The sequence below is a fragment of the Larus michahellis genome, chromosome 2 (genome assembly GCF_964199755.1).
Source record: "Larus michahellis chromosome 2, bLarMic1.1, whole genome shotgun sequence".
Lineage (NCBI taxonomy): Eukaryota > Metazoa > Chordata > Aves > Charadriiformes > Laridae > Larus > Larus michahellis.
In genome coordinates this window covers 133,085,163-133,106,285 of record NC_133897.1, presented here as the reverse complement: position 1 = coordinate 133,106,285, position 21,123 = coordinate 133,085,163, and the positions used below count along the sequence as shown (strand labels likewise).

Sequence of the window (21,123 nt, the reverse complement as noted above, 5' to 3'; positions counted from 1 at the left end):
AACCCAAACCGTAGTAGGTTAGATAGAATACTTGAACAGAAAGTCTGATCTCAGTGGAAGAGCCAAGGAAATAAAGACATATTGAAAATCACACCATCTAATCTGAAAAAATTAAGTCTTGAATAGAGTTATCATTATCTTGTGATGATACTTTGACCTTACTACAGGACTGAATTAGAAGCATTGAAGTGTTTCTTTTAACTACAGTGCTGAGTGTCATGGGGTTTTGATATTTAATTTGAGGATAAATGCAATGTCTATGAATACTTTTTCAATTTAAGTTAATGATGTGCTCTCATTTTTAATTGCTTTTATCCCTACCGAGAATATGAGTTGTATGTAAGGTATGTTGAAATTCATTGATATCATTGACATCATTTTGTCAGTATGCTTTGTCTGCATCTATTGTAAATACTTCTAAATCGTGTAAAAAAATGTTTAATTAAAAATCTTTTGGTTCCCGTTTCAAACTGAAGTAGTATTATCCCAGCTTTCCAGGCGTGGTCCTTGAAGGAGAGGGTTACAGGGGGAGTACGTGATCTGTTTTCCTCCTGTGGAGTGCAAAACTCAGTACTGTCAGTTCAGCAGTGTGATACGCATTATCTCATAGAAAATTTCAAAATAAGACATGAGAATAATTCCCAAACCACTACATTTTATCGCTGTTTTTTCTCTCCTTTATAGTGTTACAATGTAGACCCTATTTTTTCAGAGGGTTTTGTTAAAACAGACCTCAGTTGTGTTTGTGAAAAGTGGGACTGCAGCCGTGGGGCGGTGCAGTGAGATAGGGCAAGAGCAGGCAGCGAAGGCTGCAATCCCAAATATGCGCTCTCCCTTCCGCCTAGCAAATGTAGCCAGATGCTAGCAAGCCATTATTGCCAGGCCATCTCAAAGAAAATCAATTTGTTTTGTTTCAGTTTGCTTTCGTTTCTCGCTCATTATTTATAACATTCGTTTGTCATTTTTGTCATTTTATAGAGCTTCCAAGAGCAGCTGTCAGGATCTTAAGCAACATGACATTCCTTTTTGTGAGTTTGTCATACACAGCTGAGAGTGCCATTGTCACAGCTTTTATTACCTTCATTCCCAAGTTCATCGAGTCACAGTTTGGCATCCCAGCTTCCAATGCCAGCATCTACACTGGTAAGGCATTGCCACGTAGTGTAATGTTGAAAGGGTTGGGGTTCTTTGACTAATGAAGTGAATCAATGTAGGAATGAACCAAAAACGTGCTTGTCAGAACAGGTGATTGGATCCAGCCTTGTGTGTTTGCTTAGATATTCAGGCTGTTCTTTGATGTTTGCTATATGTGTTTAGTAAAACGTGAACCCATTTATATTGTTAAAGGGCTGGGTTTTTTTACATAAGCCTAGACAGACATGTTAATGGTCTTCAGGGAGGAAAAATGCAACAAAAACAAGCTAGAAAACCCACAGGCATTACTGCGGTTTGTGTGCCTTAAAAGATCTTTTAAAGCTGTTCTTATTTTATGTGAATTTTACTTCGTCTTTGATCTTTAAAATATACTAATCTTTCTTTTTCCCCAGTGATGAGTTGTTTATCTGTCCCATCCTTCAGTTATCTCTCCCCTCCAGGCTGGTGGTTTTCTCATTTACTTATTAACATTGAGCGCACAACGATCTAGTCTAGTCAGGAGAGCTCCCCAAATCTTCTCCCACCTGCCATTGCACATCTGAGGCCCCTCTTTTGCGGGAATGGCACTTCCCCTGCTGCTCTAGCAATGTCCAACTTCTAACAGAGCTACAAACCACAAAATTTTAAGCTTCGTACTGCTCTACAGGAGGGAGGGATATGAATTTCCATAGGCAAAGGGGCCAAAACGTTGTGCAGAATTGGGGCCCATGTCATGCTGATCATCTCCCTTCTCTCCTAGCTGCATTGAAGACACTTGTCTTTATAAGCATCTTTTTGACTTCTCCATAATGCTTCCCATATAAAATAGCTGCTAATTGCTAGGCAGGTTAGTTCTTTGCTCACCCATGCTTCCAGATATCGCACCTGAGAAGGAGTGATGAAGTGGAGAGTGAGTTGTTGGAACAGGGGTGAAGTATGGGGTGAAGATGCCCAGGGGCATCAGTCAAGGAAAAGACAGGAAGTAGTAGAAGAGAGAGAGACAAAGACACAGACACCTCACAAGGGAATCACTTGTCACCTGTGGTGGCTGGAAGAAAAGCAAGGAGTCTTTCTAGGGCTCGGAGGGGAAATATCAGAGAAGCACCATGTGCTGACTTCTGTTTGAGAACTTGCTGCGATGAGATTTTCTTCAGGCCATGAAATCCCTGTGTTCTGTATATGAGGAGGAAACATGGACTGATGGGGCCGTGATTCTGTCTGAAGCTTAGGGTAGCTACACACGCATAGGAGTTTTGCTGTAATGAGTCTTGATGGGATTTCTTCTCCATAACTAGCTTCATTCTCAGTATGAATCAGAAAAATTCTTGCCAGGCGAAACATTCAACAGTCAGTACATCAAAAGAGGAAAAAATGACATGACCCTATCCAGGGTGTGAAGCTATTAACACCTGTTGTTTTCCCTGTTATAAATTGCTTGATAAAGACTATTATAATAAACCAGAAGAAGAAGAAGAAAAAATAGCTGGATGTGCAACACAGACAAGTGAGCACTGCTTCTGCAACCCCAAAGCCTAAACTTAGCATTAAAGTCAACAGTTGTTATTAATTTTTTAAATTCTTTCTGTAGAAAAAATGGGAAAAGGAAACTTGGAGATTCTGTATTAGATTGCTACTAGATTGCTACAAACTTCTGGTTAGCAAACGGAGGGCTTACATGTTATTTATATTACTACATCTGTAATTCATATGTACATTGCCATCTGAGTACATGTGGTTGCTGAATCTCTTTATGTTGCTGATGTAATTTTTTTATTGGTCATTTTCCATCTCAATGCATAAGCAGGGATTCTTTATTCAAGTCTCAATTTGTTTCTATTTTTAAACAAACCTTAATCATCAGCAAAAATGCTCTGTGCTAAACTTGACGTCCTGAACTCGTCCCTCTTGTGCTGCAGTCTTGTCTTGTTTGGAGTTTTGTTTTTGGTGTGTAGAGCAGGTGGCATTCAGCCTCCAGGCTTTCTCAAGTCCAAAGAAAAATGAACTTTGACTTTTGGTTACAGGTAGATCTTCGACAAATCCAGGTTAAAATTTCAAGTGCTTTGCTAGCAGATTTACTTGTGAAAAAAGAGAGTTACAATTCAAATAATTTGTAATTGGAAGAACTGCACACTATATATTATAAAGCACCACTCTGGTAACTTCTGCTAAAATGGTTATGAACACATTGGACCTACCTTTAGTTCTAGAAAAGATACAACATGTAGCTCAGACAGAATTGGTTTGAAGATCTCCATGACATTCCCTTTGGAAGTGTAGCCCGCTTAGCAGATATTTCTGTTCCCAGTCTATTAGTAGCTGTTAAGATCATCTTGCTGCTGTGGAAAGCCTCAAGTGCCGCAGCATCCTGACAACAGCAAAAAGGACAAAGCTTGAAAATTGCTGACTGAAAGCCGATATTGCCTCGGAGCACTTGTACCCAGGAGTGTATTTGGCACACACACAATTCCTGTAAGCCAAACTGTCATAAAATGAAGGAGAGTGCAATGTAACAGCTTAGTATCAGATCTTAAGCTTTACTCCTCTAAATGCCTTTGAAAAAGAAGAGTGCATGTCCTGATTAGATGTACATGCTTTGCTTTGCCCTGGAAGCTCTTCTGGAAGCGCCCTGTAGTAACTGCGTTTCTTTGACAATACATCACTTCTGATTTCACATCCCCTGCAGAAAGAGAGGGGCATAAGGATGAAGAGTTTGTACCTAGGGCAAAAGAAACCTGTCAGGCTTCCTGACATGTAAGAAGGAACAAGCACTTCTTTCTGCTGCCTTCACCACAAACAGTGAAATCTGGTCCTGTCCTTCCAGTTTCTCCCAGAGAGAGCTTTTCCATCCCCAGCTCCGCTTTGCATGGAGGAATTCGTCTTTATCTTCTTCTGTGTAGGCTTTTCTTTACCTTTCCAGCCTCCTGAATGATAGCATGCCTTGGCGGGCAATTTTCTCATGTTCTTCTCATTTTTAATGTTCTGATCTTCATCGTGTGGCAGAGGATGGATAAAAACAGCAGCGCAATATAACTCACTAATGGAAGAACCACTAACCTAATGCCTCGCAGAATATTTACGTTCTCAGTTTTGACAAGGTACAAGACATAGACGCACAGGTTCTCAGTTCTAGTGAGAGGCTTTTCCATTCTCCGTGCCCTCAAGAGGGTAATAAAGAAAAGGTAAATTCAGGTCCAAAAGAGGTTAAGAACTCAAAGCTAAGCTGTAAGATGGAAGGAAGAAGAATAAAACACTGAGGTTAATTTATTGTCAGTAAACCCTTACCGTGGGCTAGATCCTTGGTTCGTATAACTGATGTGGCCATGGAATTGGTCCATGGAATTTGGTTCACCTGACAGGGGTGTTTTAGAAGGCATTGCAAGTGATCGCAGGCTGCCTTCAGCGTGGATGTGGGCTTCTCTGACACAGATTTCATAGAGCAGGGCATGCCTGGTAGACTCAGATGGCTGAGTTACCATTTTCACCCAGAGAGAACATTTTCAGTGCAAGTGAAAGGATTTGCATTCTCTCTTTCCCTTGTTCTTATTCAGTCATTGAAAGTGAGAGTTATAACAGCTCGGGAGAGATAACAGCTTTGAACTTTGTGAAAATCATTTAATTCCCCTGGGACTTGTACATTTAAATTCTGCTCTTACGAGAAAGAGTTTTGAGTCTGTGAAGGGTTATTATTAAGAATCTTCCTCATGAAATGACATTTTATTTTATAATGCTATTGGTGATGGCAGTATAATTAAGACGGCAACTATTTTTACCTCTTATTTTTACTTTCATGATCTCAAAATTTTAATAAATATAATGTCCCCTTCGCCTTTCAACAAATTAGGAGAGAATGACAATGTTTTGCAATAATATTAAAGATGTTTGCAAGTGATAGTCTCACTGGCTTCGTTAAAAACAAGACCAATATCTTTAAGAATTTGGGTTATAAGGTTTAGCTCCTTCTCCCTAGATGCAGCTGCCAAAAGTTGTTCAAATCCCATATTTATGTGGAATGCATCTTTATTAACAAAGACCTTATTTAAAGACCTTCTCACATGTCAGTGAGAAGCAAAAGCCAAGGGAAGTGACGAAGTGCAAGACATTCACTGACAACACCACCTCAGGCTCTGGGAGGTGAGGACAGCCCCGTGACACGTTGCTGAACTGCCCCCTTAAAACTGCAGCAGCAGAGTGACAGAAATTTCATAGCTGTGTCTTTTCTGCCTTAAACTTACCCTAATACTAATTCTAGTATCTCCATTCCTTTAATCGTGTTTGATCAGTTCACACTCCACAGGGCTGTGCTGAGATGAATGGGGCTGCCAATGTAGGCAAGTGCTATTCAGCTTGAGTAAACTATCCAGAAGGCAGAATTTGCAGCCAGGCTCACGCGTGAGCTCCCAAGTGGGAACGCTTCTGGGGTCCTGCCTGAGGGTTCGCACTTGTGCTGCGCTGGAATTAATCATGAGAGTAGGAAGAGGAAGGTTTCGAGCCAAATCTGGATTTCTTCAAATTTTCAGTGATGAAACTGAAGCAATGTGTATCCTTTCTCCCCCTTCTAAAATAAATACAAAGCAATGGTTCTGCTTGTAAGTACAATAGTTCTCTTATAGTGCTTTGGCTGCTGGTAATATCATAAGGAGGCTTTTATTAATTCTTTGACAACACTCCAGAGGTTTGAAAAGTCTGACTCAGTTTGCTAGCAGAGAATCAGACAATGGGGATCTTAGTGCAGCATTTGTAGTCATCTAATTAGGGAATGAAACCAATATTTATGTTTTATACCATTTCTATAGGTCCTGTTTTAATGTTGCTCGATTTCTTCCTGGCAGGTGTGATTATTGTACCAAGTGCTGGTGTTGGTATTGTCCTAGGCGGCTACATTATAAAAAAATTGAAACTCGGTGCAAGAGAGTCTGCAAAGTTGGCTATGATCTGCAGCGGTGTGTCTCTGCTCTGCTTTTCAACTCTCTTCATTGTTGGATGTGAAAGCATTAATCTAGGGGGAATAAATATACCTTACACGACTGGGTAAGTATCTTGAAATCACCTGTAGCAAAACCAGCTTTTTCCAATAAGCCTGATAAAGAAACGTAAAAAATGCTGATGGCTGATGTATTGAAGAAGCCACATGTTCAAAAGAGAATTTGGTTAAGTATTGTGATATAAACACACACTGTTACTGCGTGGCCCTTAGGTTTTGCATCTAGTTTATAATGAAGCTTATGCAACAACTCACCTTTTCGAGGGATGGGAAAATGCATTACAATGGATTTCAGTGACTTTTACAGGAAAATAAGAATAGTATCCTCTGTAGATTGCTCAGAGTTTAGTTGGTGTTTCAAAATGTTTTCTTTTCTGCTCCTGAAAATTGTGAAAATACCGAAGGGATTATAAAGATTATTTCGGAATAGGTTTATTATCACCATAATACTGTCTTGGTTCTACAGTCCCCATTTAAGAGGAATCACTTGGACATGTGCTATCAATATTCATGGTGTACGCTGCTTCTGAACCCCTTGCTAGTTTTAGGAATGCCTTCCAGTGCTTGCTGGATCATCATCAAGACTAGGGCTAGATCATAACCCTTAAAGGTATATAGAGAATGACGAAGGTTGTCATGAAAAAGAAGGTGTGGATGTAGGAAGGAATTGGGAGTGAGGGATTTAGGCTGTGACATTAAGAAATGCATGGAAGGGCATTTTTTAAAAATGAGGGATATTTGGAAGGAAGACAGTGTGGTAAAAGTTGTGGGAAGGTGTTTCACTGGAAGGTAGTTCCTCAGAAGCCTGATCATGAGCTTTTATTTTCTTTCTTATTTTGGGGTTTGGAAGACAGTGTAGAAAAAGCAGGAAAAGAGATGATCAAATGGGGAAAGAAAAGAACTGCAGTGAGGCAGTGAGCATGCCAAGTGAAAAACAAAGAGGAAAAATGGGAAGCAAGGGAGGAAGAAAATAGGCACTGTTTATACAGAGAATATTTTGCCTTGCGTGTTGCTGGGTGTTACTACATTGCTGTCAAACCCTAATCCTAGAGCAAGGAAAACCAGCAACTGAAAGTCATGAGCTGATGGAAAGCTGGTTCACTGCTTTGTGTTCTTAATACTTAGAGATAAAACTTGGTGCTGAGGGGCTGACTGTAGAGGGGAGCAGCATGGCGATGTATCCTCGTCTGAGCAGAGTGGGCTGAAGAAGGAGAGAACGGGGGTGGGAAGGGGGTGGAATGCTGTCATTGTCCACCTTCTATTGATGTTTGTGACAGCCTGTGGGCGTAGATGAAAAAATGAAAATTTTTAGGAGTTAAAACATAAATTTCAGATAGCAGTTAATTGAACTGTGTGGCAAGTCAGAATGTCTCTGCCTGGCTAATGAGAAGGCTGTAGTTTCTGTTTGTGAAAAAGTGCTATTTAATTTAAATCTACTTCTAACCTGAAGACAAGGTGAACTATTGCTACGTAACATATAACCTTCACACTGGAATTGTAAGAATATCTAGTTTTTTGGTTTTTTTTCCCCAGTAAGTAATAACATTTGCAGTAAATACATAGCATAAATTGAAAAAGGCATCTGTTCACAGCTGTTTCCAAAGTTTGTGGCAGCATTACTTCTTTACCATCTTCATCTAATTGTTCGTATTGAGAAAAGAGGTGAGGGATGGTAATAGCAAAATTCTTGAAAGAGTTGAGGTATGTCAACTCTTTGAAATCAGTATAAAAACCAGTATGCGTAGACTGTAATGTCATCAGAAATTGAGAGTTACTGGCATGTTGTAAAGCATGGTTCAGGAGTTTGCAGCCCCAGCCCTATATGATTTTTTTTAATGCAGAAATCAAATCCAAATTTATTATCAAAATGATAATAAAGAAGCATCACTACACATAAATTCATCTTGAATATCGGACATGATAAACATTCTCTTAATCCTTATGGTCAGTATCCTCAGTTGATAGCTTCAAATCTTTTACTTGGTAGGCAACTCTTTAACTGAGACATCAAAGAAAGTTATTGTGCTTGTAACAAAAAAGCATTGCTTTCATTTTGAGGTTTAATAAAACACATACTTCATTCTCCGGTTCCAGTGCAGTGCAGCGTGATGGACATCAAAGCCAGTTGAACAGGACAGATGGGAGAGGAGAAGCAGTATAGCTACTTGGTTCAGCATAAATGCCTTGCATGATGCTCTACCGTAACACGGCTATGCTGGGTCTGACGTCTGAGCTACCTGCGCTGGCAGCAGCCCAGACGTCTCAGCTGCATTGGGCAGTGGGGACATACCCTGCAGGAGAATCTTCTCTGGACAAACATGTTCATTTCTACTGTTTGGTTTTTTTACATTTAAAAAGTAGTTGGTTTGGGGTTTTTTTTTGTGATGAACCAAGCCATAAACCAGTACAGAGGAGAGGGATAAGCTGGGTTTTAGTTAACATAGAAGTATGGGCGTAGCAGTACTCAGCAAAGTAGGCAATGATATTTCATAATTCAGTATGTTTCATAACTCAGTATTTTTCTAACTGTACCAGCTGGGAGGATGTGGATGGGACCTGGAGGCATGCACAGATTAGAATACATTTGCAAGGATTTTCTGCTGGTTTATGTTGGGCACAAGCAGTTTTGCTGTTGTTGTGTGTCATCAGCAGTTCTGTTATCAGGAAGGTCAAGGGCACCTCTGTATTCTATATACATCTCAGCATATTAGAACCTGTTGTTCCGTGCCCCAGCCTTGTCTCTGAAGGCATGTTTGATATTTGAACACAGTGTAAGGAGCCTTATGTCAAACTGCATTATGGCATCCCTTCTCTTGCACCATCACCAGCATCCAAATGGGAAGTCCTGAATCAGTGAATTGTCTCCCTTTCCAGACAGCTTTTGAAGATCTCCAAGGATGGAGACTCCACAGTCTCCCTGGGCAACCTGTGCCAGTGCTCGCTCACCCTCACAGTTTCCTGACGTTCAGAGGGAACCTCCCATGTTTCAGTTTGTGCCATTGTCTCTGATCCTGGCACTGGGCACCACAGAAAAGAGCCTGGCTCCGTCTTCTTTGCACCCTCCCTTCAGATATTTATATACATTGATGGGATCCCCCTGAGCCTTCTCTTCTCTGGGCTGGACAGTCCCAGCTCTCTCAGCCTTTCCTCAAAGAAGAGATGCTCCAGGCCATTAAGCACCTTAGCGGCCCTTCACTGGATTCTGTCCAGTCTGTCCATGCCTCTCTTGTGCTGGGGTGGCCAGAACTGGGCCCAGTACACCAGGTGTGGCCTCACCAGTGTGGAATAAAGGGGAAACAGCAGAGATCAGCTGCTTTTGGTTGTTTGTAGACCTGTCTTTTCCATGTTTTGTGGTGCAAGGCAACTAAAACAGGCTCCATGGGGAACTTACTCATAGTGACAGATTCCTGGATTAGTTACGTTCCGTCTCTCACATTTCTGGTATGTAATGAATCAAAACAGACCCTTTTTGGTTGCTTTCTGTTGTTTTGGTGCAATTAAGGTTTAGTTAAAGCATGCAATTGACTTACTGAGGCACTTTGCATAAAAAAAAATAATTCTGTGCTTCCTCTTGTACCACCAGTTTGGGTTTCTGTTATTCTTCCATCTCTTTCAGTCCAATCAGCCAGTTGGATCCCTTAACTTGAAAGCAGTGACTAATTGGATCAGAACAATAACAACAAAGAAGGAATCCAGCTAACACAGTGAGAGGGTCCCTTGTTTGACAGCTACACAAAAATTGCATCATTCCTGTGATTCCAGCTGCTTGCCAACAAGGAGCTGCAGATCTCTGCCATCCAGAATGTCCTTCAATACCAAACCAAAAAATATCACTATCAATTTAAGATAATCTTTTTTATCATAGAGGCCAATATTAAGATTATAGAAATTATGTGGTGAGGGGTTATCTCCTTTCCTTTGTATTTCCCTGGCCCTGTAGGTTGCTAGAGTGATTTAAATAAATAAGAATAAAACCATATGCAAACCAATTCTTTGTTTAGATGTTATCAAAATAGAGTCAGGCACTGTTTGTTTGGTTTTTTTTTTTTTAAACTGCACTTCATTTAGATTCCTCATGGGAAGAGGGTCCACCTTTTTTTTCCAGTATGTGTGCATTGACTGCCAGCACAATGAGGGTTCAGTCCAAGTGTGGGTATCTGAAATAACAGGTCATACAGCTCTAAAAACTCCAGGCGATAAATCTTGCCTTATACTTTCCCTTTTCTTACTTTTTTTCCTATACCACAAGCCTTCCACAGAGTACTAGTTGGAGAGCAGAACAGGATTTAGAAAAAAAAATGTTGGGAACTAGAGTCCCTTTTATCATTAGTCACATCTAATAAAGGTCTCCTCTTTATTAGCTTTACCAGCATTGTGTCATGAAGACACAGAACAGTTTCCCCGAGAACTGAACAAATGGGATTTGTCAGATGGGATTCTGGGTTTTGTCCCAGCACACACGTTTAGCAAACTTGCAGTTGAATCTCACTAATGAAAGGAGCGGCGCCACTGTTTGTAATGGAAGGAATAGTTCAGGAAACGCTGTCGTCTGGGGCTGGTTTCTGTTCCCGTGCTCCCGGGTGACGGGTGTGTGTCCTTGGCCGCTCAGGTGCAGCAGCGCTGCAAGTTGACAGCATCTGCAGCCGCTGAAACGAGCGGGGCAGCTGTTTCCCAGAGGAAGACTAAGTAGCTTCATTTCCATAAGACCCTGCTCTTTCTGACCCGTGCCGGCAAATCTGTGATGTGCTGTGCAGTAATTCAGGGATCGGTGCTCTGTTTTCCTTCGTGGAGAGTAGGCGGCCTCACAGTGTCAGAAGGCAGGATTGGTAGAGCACTTTGCTTCAGCTTATTGCTGGAAAAGTACGTAGCTTCGAGAAAAAATGATCCCCTCCTGGGACAAGTGTTCATAGAAATCTGTTATAATACGTATAATATAGTAGATCACATGTGATGAAAATAGGGTTACATAGGTATGTGTCAGTAGAGATTTCATGTCCCCAGCATCTGAATTAATTCATCCTTCATTAGTTTCCCATCATCGAAAGAAGAGGGAACAATGAGTTGACAGTGAAGGTAATAAACATGAAAGCATGAACTTTTTACAACTGTCTGATAATGAGCTTTTGGAAACAGAGTTAATAGATGACTTTGTGTATTACAGGATGAAAAAAAAATCTCTTTGAGTGCAAGGCAGTTACTGTAAACAACAAAAAAATTCCCCCAAATAAACCTTACAGTGATTTACTGAGGTACAAAAGGTGATGAAAGCTGGAGCGACACAGCTTGCAGTAGCTTGTTATTAATTTGAGCATATTTGCTTTGCGTGTCTGTAAACTTAAGGCTTCTTCTGGGGCAAACAAAAAAATTCCCCTGAGATTAAATTGTCACAGTGGTCTCGGTTCAGTTTCCAGTTTCATGCTTCTCATTTCTGGCATGCCTGATTTCATTCACCTTTATTTTTAAGCTGATTTCCTAACCTCCGTGTCACGGTAATGTTCTGCAGTGCAGCTGAAGCCAGTTAGCTACGGAAGCGGAGTGAGCCGGGGAGCCGGCTGTCCTGCCTCTGGAACAGCACAACCCATCTGCTGCTGAGAAGGGTGTTACGTGACGGGGGGATAAGAGGGCAGAAGAATGCGTTTCACGGGGTGGGAGAGGCTGGAGAGGGGAACCCGAGCTGTGCCGTTCCCGGCATCCTGGCCTGTCCCCGGACCTGTCCATGTGCAGGGCGGCAGAGCCCTGCTGGCAGCAGGGGCATGGGCACGAGGGTCTCCCAGGCAGGCTGGGGAGCCACTGCTTACCCCAAGTATTCAGGCATCTGGGACATCCAGCCCAGCAGGCTGCCAAGGAGCTTGCAAAACTCCAAAAACGCTACCTCTCTTGTTGGCGTGAAAAACTTCTGTCACTGCGCTGCTGAAATCAGCACGTTCCCGAGGAATGTTGGGATGATTCGGTGTTTTCCATCAAAGAAGAGCTTCTGTTGAGAGATTACTGGAGAAAAGTCTGCCTGTTGCTATATGACTTGTTGCTGCATATTGCTCTCTGGAATCCAGCGTGATATAATAAGACAAGTTTCAGCTGATAGCTGAGAAGGCGACAGAACCAATATCAGTCCTGGATATTTAATTTCCTGCTCAAGCTGTGACTTGTTTCTAAAACTGTGCCTTGTTTGTTTATGGTGCAAGAAAGAAAACACTCAGAAAGGCTTTGGTTAACATCCAACTAGACCATAAAGTGTAAAGTTGCTTCAAGAGCTAAATTCGTGAACCTGATTTGTGTGATCAGTAGGCAGTCAATAAATATTTAAGAGCGAGTTCGTAACACTTACCGGCTGCAAAAGTGCCCAGCTGGAAAGACAAGCATATGCAGCAAAAGCAAATAGGGGTGTATAAACACATTAAAAATGAGTAAAGTGGAAGCCACTAAGCAGCAGTCGTGCTGCGTAGTGTCACTGATGACAGGAGATGAGGTGACAGATGACATGGGTGACAGTCGCTGTGTGTAGAGTAGCTCCTGAGCTGAGTCTCTGATCTATTCGGGTGCCAAAGATGGGGGCAGAAGAACATCTCTTGTGGTCTGTGGGGTAGCTAGGATGCAGTAAGTCTGATCCTAGCTGTTTAACTTTGCAGCAGTCCTGCCCGCACATTACAGATGCGAAGGCAAGCAAACAGCAGCCCTCCTGAGGCTCTGCAACCCTGGCAGTCTGTGAGCCTGTGCACAGGGTCTCGGGGGTGCAGCCACAAACCCAATCCACATTCCTGTTCAGCTCCTGCCTGGCTGAGGAGGTGCTAAAATTCCCTGGATATCTACTGATCTGCTTAGAGCAGAGATACTTGAGCTAGTTTTGAACAGCAGTGGCCTCTCTGAGGCACTGTTGAGCAAGACCGAGAGCCGGGCAAACAAGGCAGCACAGTTAATTCGATATTACGCTGCAGTGCCCGGTGTGGAGACGTTGTGCATACCAACATAATTCCCGAGGCAAGGTTTTTGCTTACAGCGCTTGCACAGGTACTCGTGCCCCGACAGAGCTCAGTACTTATCTCCATCTGGTTTTGCAGATTCTGCAGGGATCAAACTGGCATTTGTTCTCAGAAATTCAGGTCTTCTGGACTGGGGTACGCAGGGACCACAGGCAGAGATAGGATGGTGCCTGCAGCTCCACTTACCACTTAAGAGTGAGAAGGTAAAGGGCAGAGTCTTCTGCTGGAGTTGGGGATTTTTGTACATATATTCTATTCTCTGGAAGAGGCCTTTAAATTTCGCTCCTGCAACCTCTCCTCTTTATTGCATTCATCCATTCATAGATTACTTCAATATTCTTTGGAAGCCGGGTTTTCATATCTAATCAGTGGACTACTGGAGAATGAGGAGGACACTTTTTGCTTCCATTTGTGAAAAAAATGTCAGCTAGTTTAAAAGTATCAGGCAGTAAGAGGAAGAAGGGACAGCCTTGTGTCATGGAGCTAGGCAGATCCCACCTCCTGGGGGAGGATCCAGAAGCTGTGCCCCTCTGTGTGTTACGGCCAGAGTGACTGTAGCCATGAGCCACAGCATCTTGCAGTCTGTGAAATGCTGGTGAAAGGTGGCACATGGAGTATCCAAAGTAACCTTTGTAAATAAGCTAATGACCCACCAAAAGGTTCTGGTACCACTATAATAAAACCCATGAGAAAAAAATAATCTAAAACAGCGTTCTCAAAGCACCACCTTTCTTCACTGTTCAGCTACCATACTCTCTTGCTATGAAGAGTCCCAAAACCATGCAGGTGGCAGGCCTGGCCCTGTCTTCTGAGCCAAACTAGGTCTCTGCCTTTGTGAGCACTGTGGAGAAGGTAGAGGAGTGCATTGACTGAAGAAGAAGGACTTTGGGACATGTTTGAAATAACTAATTCTTTCCAGAACCCAGATTAAGTATATTTTGGACTCTTCAATCTCAGAGATTAGTATAGTTACCTATTCTCAAGGACTACTGAAGTGAAATAAACTATTGTTTGTATTTTGTTCAGAGGCCTCCAAGTAACCAAGCATAGACTCTTGTGTGGTTTTAGAAGATCCTATGCTAGAGAGCCAGGTAGGTGCAGGTGTTCAAGCTGCTGTGACTCAAAGATGGAAAGGAAGCATTTGAAATATGTCCAAATCCACAAGGCATGTATATGTGTTTCCCACTGATACCCACATTATTAGCATTGGCCACTATATTTAACAGTTATTGCGGAGAAGGTAAGAACTGCCTGATAGTGTGGTTTTGCTAGGAAGTCAGGAAGTTGGTTGCTACAAAAGGTGCTCATCGTATGCATGGTAGCCTCTACCTAGCTATTTAGTCAGAGAAAATCTTGACTCAGAACTACTGATGTCTACTACAGAACTACAAGAGCATCATAACTGCTATGGTGGATATAGGGGAAAAGAAAGGAGAAAAAATGAGGAATGTATAGAGATGAAGAAGAAAAAAAGACTACCCAAGAGGGGAACCTAACTTTAAACCTTCTGAAAGGAGATTTCCCTTGGAAGAAATGGCTTCAGTCCTGGTCCCTGCTCCAGATCTTGCTTGTAGATACAGCAGTAGAGAATTATTGATGAGGAGACATGGATAGGATTGGGATCATGTTCAGCTTCAGCAGGAAGGATGGAAAGAGATGCCATTCTGGAGCTTGCTGATAAGAACGTCATCAAGGAGATGTAAGTTTGAACCCCTTCAGGTTGAGGAGGACCTGGAACCCCAGTGTTCCCACCTCGGGCAACTGTAGAACTGATGAAGAAGAGGAAGTTTCCTCTTCCACGTCAGAGGAGATCTGTTATAAATCCATGAAGTACGGTATTTCTGGAGAAGGCTATCAGCACAAAGGGGCAGCTTTTTGCTCCGTGTGTAGGAACTCACTGAGGTGTCTGCAGTGGGCACCAATATTCCTATACAGTGTCAGGGTGCAGTGTGTGTCCTCCCCTCTTCTAGGAGCTTGATCACCTGAGTTAAGGAGTTCAGCTGGCTGAGTCCGGGGTCAGCTCTGTCACTGATAAGAGCTGTTGTGATCAAAGCTGGAGAGGAGGGCCTGCCCCTCCTTTCTCTTGGACTTGCTGTGTGATCACTGGACTGATCATTGTGATCATTGTATCTGGACCCAGTTCTGAGCTGGTCTTGCCATCGCTCTCGGCTCCCATCTCACCTTCCCTGTCCAGGGTGCCAGCCAAAAAGTCATAGGGAGGGAGGTCGGGCCCTCACTTTCGTGTTCTAAATTTTTGGAGATCTTAGAAGTGGCAGCTGTCTTGAATCCTTCCAGAAGCTGTCTTTCTGACTTTGGTATCTGAAAGGACAAAACTTCCAGGGTTTATGGGTTCCTTCAAAACTTCATGGGTTGCAAATTACAACGCATAAAGTATGTGGTTTAAAACTGGCCGTCTATCTTCGGAAAAACTTGTATATTGCAATACTGAATATTGCAGTGTCTAGCATTTGAGTACTTTGAGACACAAAATAGCATTTACAAGCCTAGAGTAGAGCTATGACAGAAACTAAGACTTACATTTAAGAGCAAATCCCAGAAAAAGAAAGCTATTTAAGCATCACAGGAAACTATAGATTGCAGTTCTGAAAACATAATGAAATGGTGTTTTTTCTAAGTAATGGGAGAAGCTTCAGGTGAAAACGTTGATGTCAGCTGCTTTTCAGTTGTCAGTGGCTTGGTATCTATCGCCTTATGCAGTGAAGAGGGAGCGCAGGTGCAGATTTCAGGAACCGTGATTTCTTTAGCCAGAAAGTTATTTAGAAAATACGAGCTAGGGCCCCTAGCCTCAGACAACCGTATCACTTGGAAATAGATGGGTATGAATAAGGTCATCCAGGTAACTTTTCCATTGGCTTAATGCATTCATGTTGCTGGCAGTATTTTAAACCCAGATAAAATTCCAAATGAGATGCAGAGCATTGAACCCCACTGCAGACTCTTGCTTTTCCATTTACTAAATTAATTTAGCAACCTGAAACAAGACAGAGAGCATGGCAAGTGTAGCAATAATAGGTATAAATATGATATGGGCCATTTAAAAGTTCATGCTTGTTATAATTTGGCTGCATAATGGCAGCAGAAGATAACTTAGGTTTCAAGGTGTCTGCATCTATATCTAAGCAGAACAGTTATTTTCGTTTTGGTACCTGAGCTAGCATGTTGAGTAATAGCATGGATAAAAGATAATACTTTATGCCTATACCTTCCGGCATAATTCCTTCAGATAATACTAGATGTGATTATATTAGATTAGTTAATATTAGATGTGGCTTATTTAATTGCAACTACAAGATCTCACTAGAGCTTGCAAATATTTTCCTGTTGGCCATAGGAACCCCTTAAGTTTGTTTTTTGAGGAGCTCTCATGTGTTCAGAGTTTACAAGCAAAGTTGTAGAAGTGGGGGCTGTCAGATAAAGCTAGGAAGAGCCAGATTCAAAACAAACAACAGCTCATGTAACAGGCTGCGCGCTACTGAAAAATCCTTGCGGTTGGATATTGTAGATGCAAAAAAATTTAATCTTAGCAGGAGAAGTACAGGGGAAAAAATGGGGTTTATTAACTAAAAAAACCACATCAAACTTAGAAAACATTTTGGGCTGAGACTCATTAGAGGCTGAGAGAATACTTTTCTGGGGGAAGTTAACTTGCCCTGTTCTTGCTTTTCCCTAGTCATCTTCTTATGGCTGCTGTTAGAGATAGGATACTGGTGAAGAGGCAACCGTGGTCTCAACAGACGTTTTTATGTTTCTAGAGGTTTTCACAGAAAATGTACACATACAAGAATAAGTTACAATTAGTCTTTAACCAGCCAAGGCAGAAAAGCAATGCTACAAAACTCATCTGAGCAATCCCAGTAATTGAAAGGGCCAAAGGTAGTATAGTAGCTCTTCATAAACTAGTCCGAGGTTTTCAAGAAAATATGCTCATTAAAAGTAAATGGCTTTTCAGACCAGTTATTTGTCAGAAAAACGTGATATCATCAACTACTTCCTGATTAATGAAGAGCGCCTAGATAATAGAGATTGACATCTTACATCATCTGATATTAGCTCTACATACACTGGGTCCAATCATGCCATTCTGTTTTTAGTTTGGTAACAAACAAACTAATATCCATTCTGTCTTTCTTTAAATTTTTCATTTTAAGTCTCTCTGTTTCTCTATAATCAGAATTCGTATACACAGGAGTTTTTTTGTATATACAGGTTTTTACTATTCTTTTCTTTCAGTGAGGTTGCCTTTGTAGGTGCTAACACTTTTCCCCTTTTGCACTGTACTCCAAGCTTTTATTCTACCCAGGAATGTTAAAAGTCCAGTGTCACCTTGGGCTTTCCTTGGGAGTAGCTGGGTGTCTCCTCCAGGGTTTGTGCACAAAGCTGGGCTTTTCTAAATGACCTGAGAGTTGTTTTGGGCAGGGCTGAAATGATATGGTAGGTAAAGCAGGAGCTTGTTAATTTGATGGCTGTGTGACTTAGTCAACCTGAGTCAAAACCTGTGATGGCGACAGCTGGCAGTCAGTTGTAACCAGAGTTGATTTATTTCTACTGATACCAAAAAGCACCATTTGATCCGTGTGGTTTTTTTTCCCCCCCATTATCTTCCGATGAAGAGTCTGTAATCTTACAGATATGGACTCTGCTGTTACTAGGGCCTTTGTCACTTCTGGATTGAGCTGCTAAATATGAGCCAGCAGTGTTCCCAGGTGCCCAAGAAGGCCAACAGCAGCCTGGCCTGTGTCAGGAACACTGTGGGGAGTGGGACTAGGGAAATGATCATCCCCCTGTACTTGTCACTGGTGAGGCCTCACCTCAAATACTGTGTCCAATTTGGACCCTTCACTCCAGGAAAGACATTGAGGTGCTGGAGTGTGTCCAGAGAAGGGCAACAAAGCTGGTGAGGGGTCTGGAGAACAAGTCTTACGAGGAGCGGCTGAGAGACCTGGGGTTGTTCAGCCTGGAGAAAAGGAGACCTTCTCGCTCTCTACAACTACCTGAAAGGAGATTGTAGCCAGGTGGGGGTCAGTCTCTTCTCCCAAGTAACAAGTCCTAGGACAAGAGGAAATGGCCTCAAGTTGCACCAGGGGAGGTTTAGATTGGATATTATGAAAAATTTTTACACTGAAAAGGTTATTAAGCACTGGAACAGGCTGCCCAGGGAAGTGGTTGAGTCACCATCCCTGGAGATATTTAAAAGATGGGTAGATGTGGTGCTTAGGGACATGATTTAGTGGTGATTTTTGTCAGAGTTTTGTTAGGTTGATGGTTGGACTAGATGATCTGAAAAGTCCCTTCCTACCTAGGCAATTCTGTGATACTAACTGATACAGTAAAGTAGAGCCACGGTGGGATTATATGTTTATAAAATCTTGATTCCAGCCACAAGTTGCACAGGGGCACAGTTGCATAGGGGCATTGAAAATACTGGCTACCCATTGGCGGCTCAGGTTATCAGGTATTGGTTCTTAGGAGTTTGTCCTTAGCACCCAGGGCAGTGCCATTTTGTGAGACCAAAACTGCTTCTGGATGACCTGCTCTCTCCAGACAGGACCCAGATGTGCCATGCAGAGGTCTTAGCTGGAGGAGAGTGTGCATCAGGAGAGAGCTGTAGCTGCTTCATTCGGGCCTTGTTACATGAGCCACTGAGCTGAGATGGGTCCCATGGGCTACTGCTTTGGTTGGGGTCCCTTTGCATATTCATCCATGCCATGGTGAGGACGTGCCCAGGCTGGCATGGTGCTTGCCAGTGAGGAATTGATGCAGTTCCCTGCTGTAGCAGTCAAGATCTGTTCAGCCACCTGTTTAGAGCAGCAGTGACAGAGAGTGAAGAGCCTGCTTTTTCATGTCTGCATATCCTTCAGCTTTTGAAATTCCCTTCAGTTCCTTCTGAGCATACCGCCAAATGCTTCTGGGGAAGACCTAGAAAGTTGTGCTTTGGCAAGATTTTGGGGAATTGTCTAGGCAAGCAGAGTAACAGTTCTTTTACAGACATTTAGTAGAAGCACAGCACTCATCCAGATCTAGAGAGATTCCTGTAGATGTCACATATATGTATAAATAATGCAAGCATTAAATTTTCTGAACAGTTGTTGGTATGTGGGAAGAGATACCTAATAGTTCACATAGTGCTTATACCTCATCACTGAGCCCTTCACTAGTAGTCAACAAATTGCTGCAGCTTAGGATAGACATATGAAATAGTGTTGTGTTAACTCTTAAAGGAAAAATACAACTATTATCCGGGCAAAAAAGATACTGTTTTTAAACTTTGGAATTATCTTTGTATTGCATTGATTATAGTTGATAGCAGGGATGCCTTGGATGTTGTTCTATGATTTTTAAATCATGTACATAGTTAATGCAGTCTTTCTCTGATAATCAACTATTAGTTCCAGAGGTAATGAGTAGGATGTTTTCTCCCTCTGAACAGCAGGATATCTGTGCTTGCTCTACTAGCATGTTCTTTTTCTTTTCTTCAGTCCCACTCTTGCCATGGCCCACAGGAATCTGACTGGGAGCTGTAATGTTAACTGTGGATGTAAGATTCATGAGTACGAGCCTGTCTGTGGATCAGATGGAATAACATATTTTAATCCTTGCCTAGCTGGCTGCATCAATGGTGGAAACCATAGCACAGGGGTAAGTCCTTCACCCACCCACATACAACCCGCGAGTAACCGTTCGGGACTGATGCAGATCGAAGACTGCTGTTTCTAGCACGAGAATCCCCCTGCTAAGCTCCAGAGAAGTTGCTCTGAAGCAGACTTGTGCATAAGTCTTTTGAAAGGCTGCTGGTGCTACTATTGCCTGGTCGCACCCCCCTTCCTTTCAGTTACGTACAAATTTGAGGTACAAGTTCATTTGTACCAGGTGAATCCTCCACCCAAGTGAGTGCGAAGTGCCACGGGGTGGGGAGGGCTGGTGTTTCCAGTACAGACGCTGAAGCCCCTGATGGCAGTGGCCTGCACGTCTCATGTTCCTACAGGGTTCCGAGAGGGGGCCTAGAGTCAGTGTCATCTAATTCGGCTTTCTGCTAACATAGGCAGCCATGTCGTCCTGTCTTACTGCGAGCTCATCAGTGTTACTCTTAAGAGTTGTTTTGGCTTTTTTTTTGCTCCCTCTCTGAATGGAATGAAGAACTTAACTCTTCAGGTTGGAAGTGTTTTAAACTCCTGTTTACATGTAGTTATGGCCTGTTTAAAGTCATTGGTGTTTGTGTCAGCCTCATCATTTTGCATGAGTAGCTGTTGCACCTGCACCAGTATATTGATAGGTCTTTTGTTTGTGTGGCTAGACAAAGGCTGCCCAAGCATTCTGCTCTTGTAAAATAGTTTGGCCATTCTCATAGCCCTTCCCTAACCCTCCTCCAGGCTAAGCGAACTGAATGTCATTGAACTCATGTCACTAGAACTTAAAGGATGTTAATAATCCACTTACTTTTTTGGAAATACGTTGCCTGTTACAGCCCAGTCTTCCAGTTATGCTGGGGTGGGGAAGGGCATCCTGCTGATAAAATCACACCATGGAAATTTGGCAGTTTCCAGGACTGGGTACTGGAAAACAGCTGAAAAGTAGAATCTGACCTAAATAGCAACAGAGCATTATGGTCATGCTCATTTTATACAAAAAACTGAACTCTTAAATTCTTCTGTTACAGAACTGTCCTTTAAAAAAGGATTAATTAAGAAAGACAGGAAGTAATGCAAACATTGATTTTCTCAGGACTTGGTTGTGCTTTCCAGAAAGCTTATTTATAATGTATCAGTCTCCTGATTTGCAGTCCTGAGGCAGCCTGTGAAGCAAGAGAATGCTAGGTCCACTGTTCTGCTTTCTCAGGTTGACTGGATAATGGTCTGAAAATTCAGGTTCATACATAGATGCCACTGAGAATAGATTGGTTCCCTTACAGGTTTTTTTTTTTAGAGTATCTTGCTGTTTTTTAATAGAAAATCACTTTGGCCCAATTGGAAAAGAGTGTGGTTAATTTTCATTGTCTATATAAATCTTATTTGT

At 42.3% G+C, this 21,123-nt stretch overlaps 1 protein-coding gene across 2 annotated transcripts in view; it reads left to right on the top strand.

The window, feature by feature from the left end:
- The window catches only part of SLCO5A1 (solute carrier organic anion transporter family member 5A1), an 86,488-nt gene that overhangs the window by 50,952 nt on the left and 14,413 nt on the right, over positions 1–21,123 (top strand). For both annotated transcript variants that reach the window (XM_074577245.1, XM_074577246.1), the window contains 3 exons: positions 979–1,143; positions 5,964–6,162; positions 19,590–19,749. In XM_074577245.1, coding sequence (XP_074433346.1) covers positions 979–1,143; positions 5,964–6,162; positions 19,590–19,749 — 524 coding nt within the window. The remainder of the gene's footprint in view (positions 1–978; positions 1,144–5,963; positions 6,163–19,589; positions 19,750–21,123) is intronic.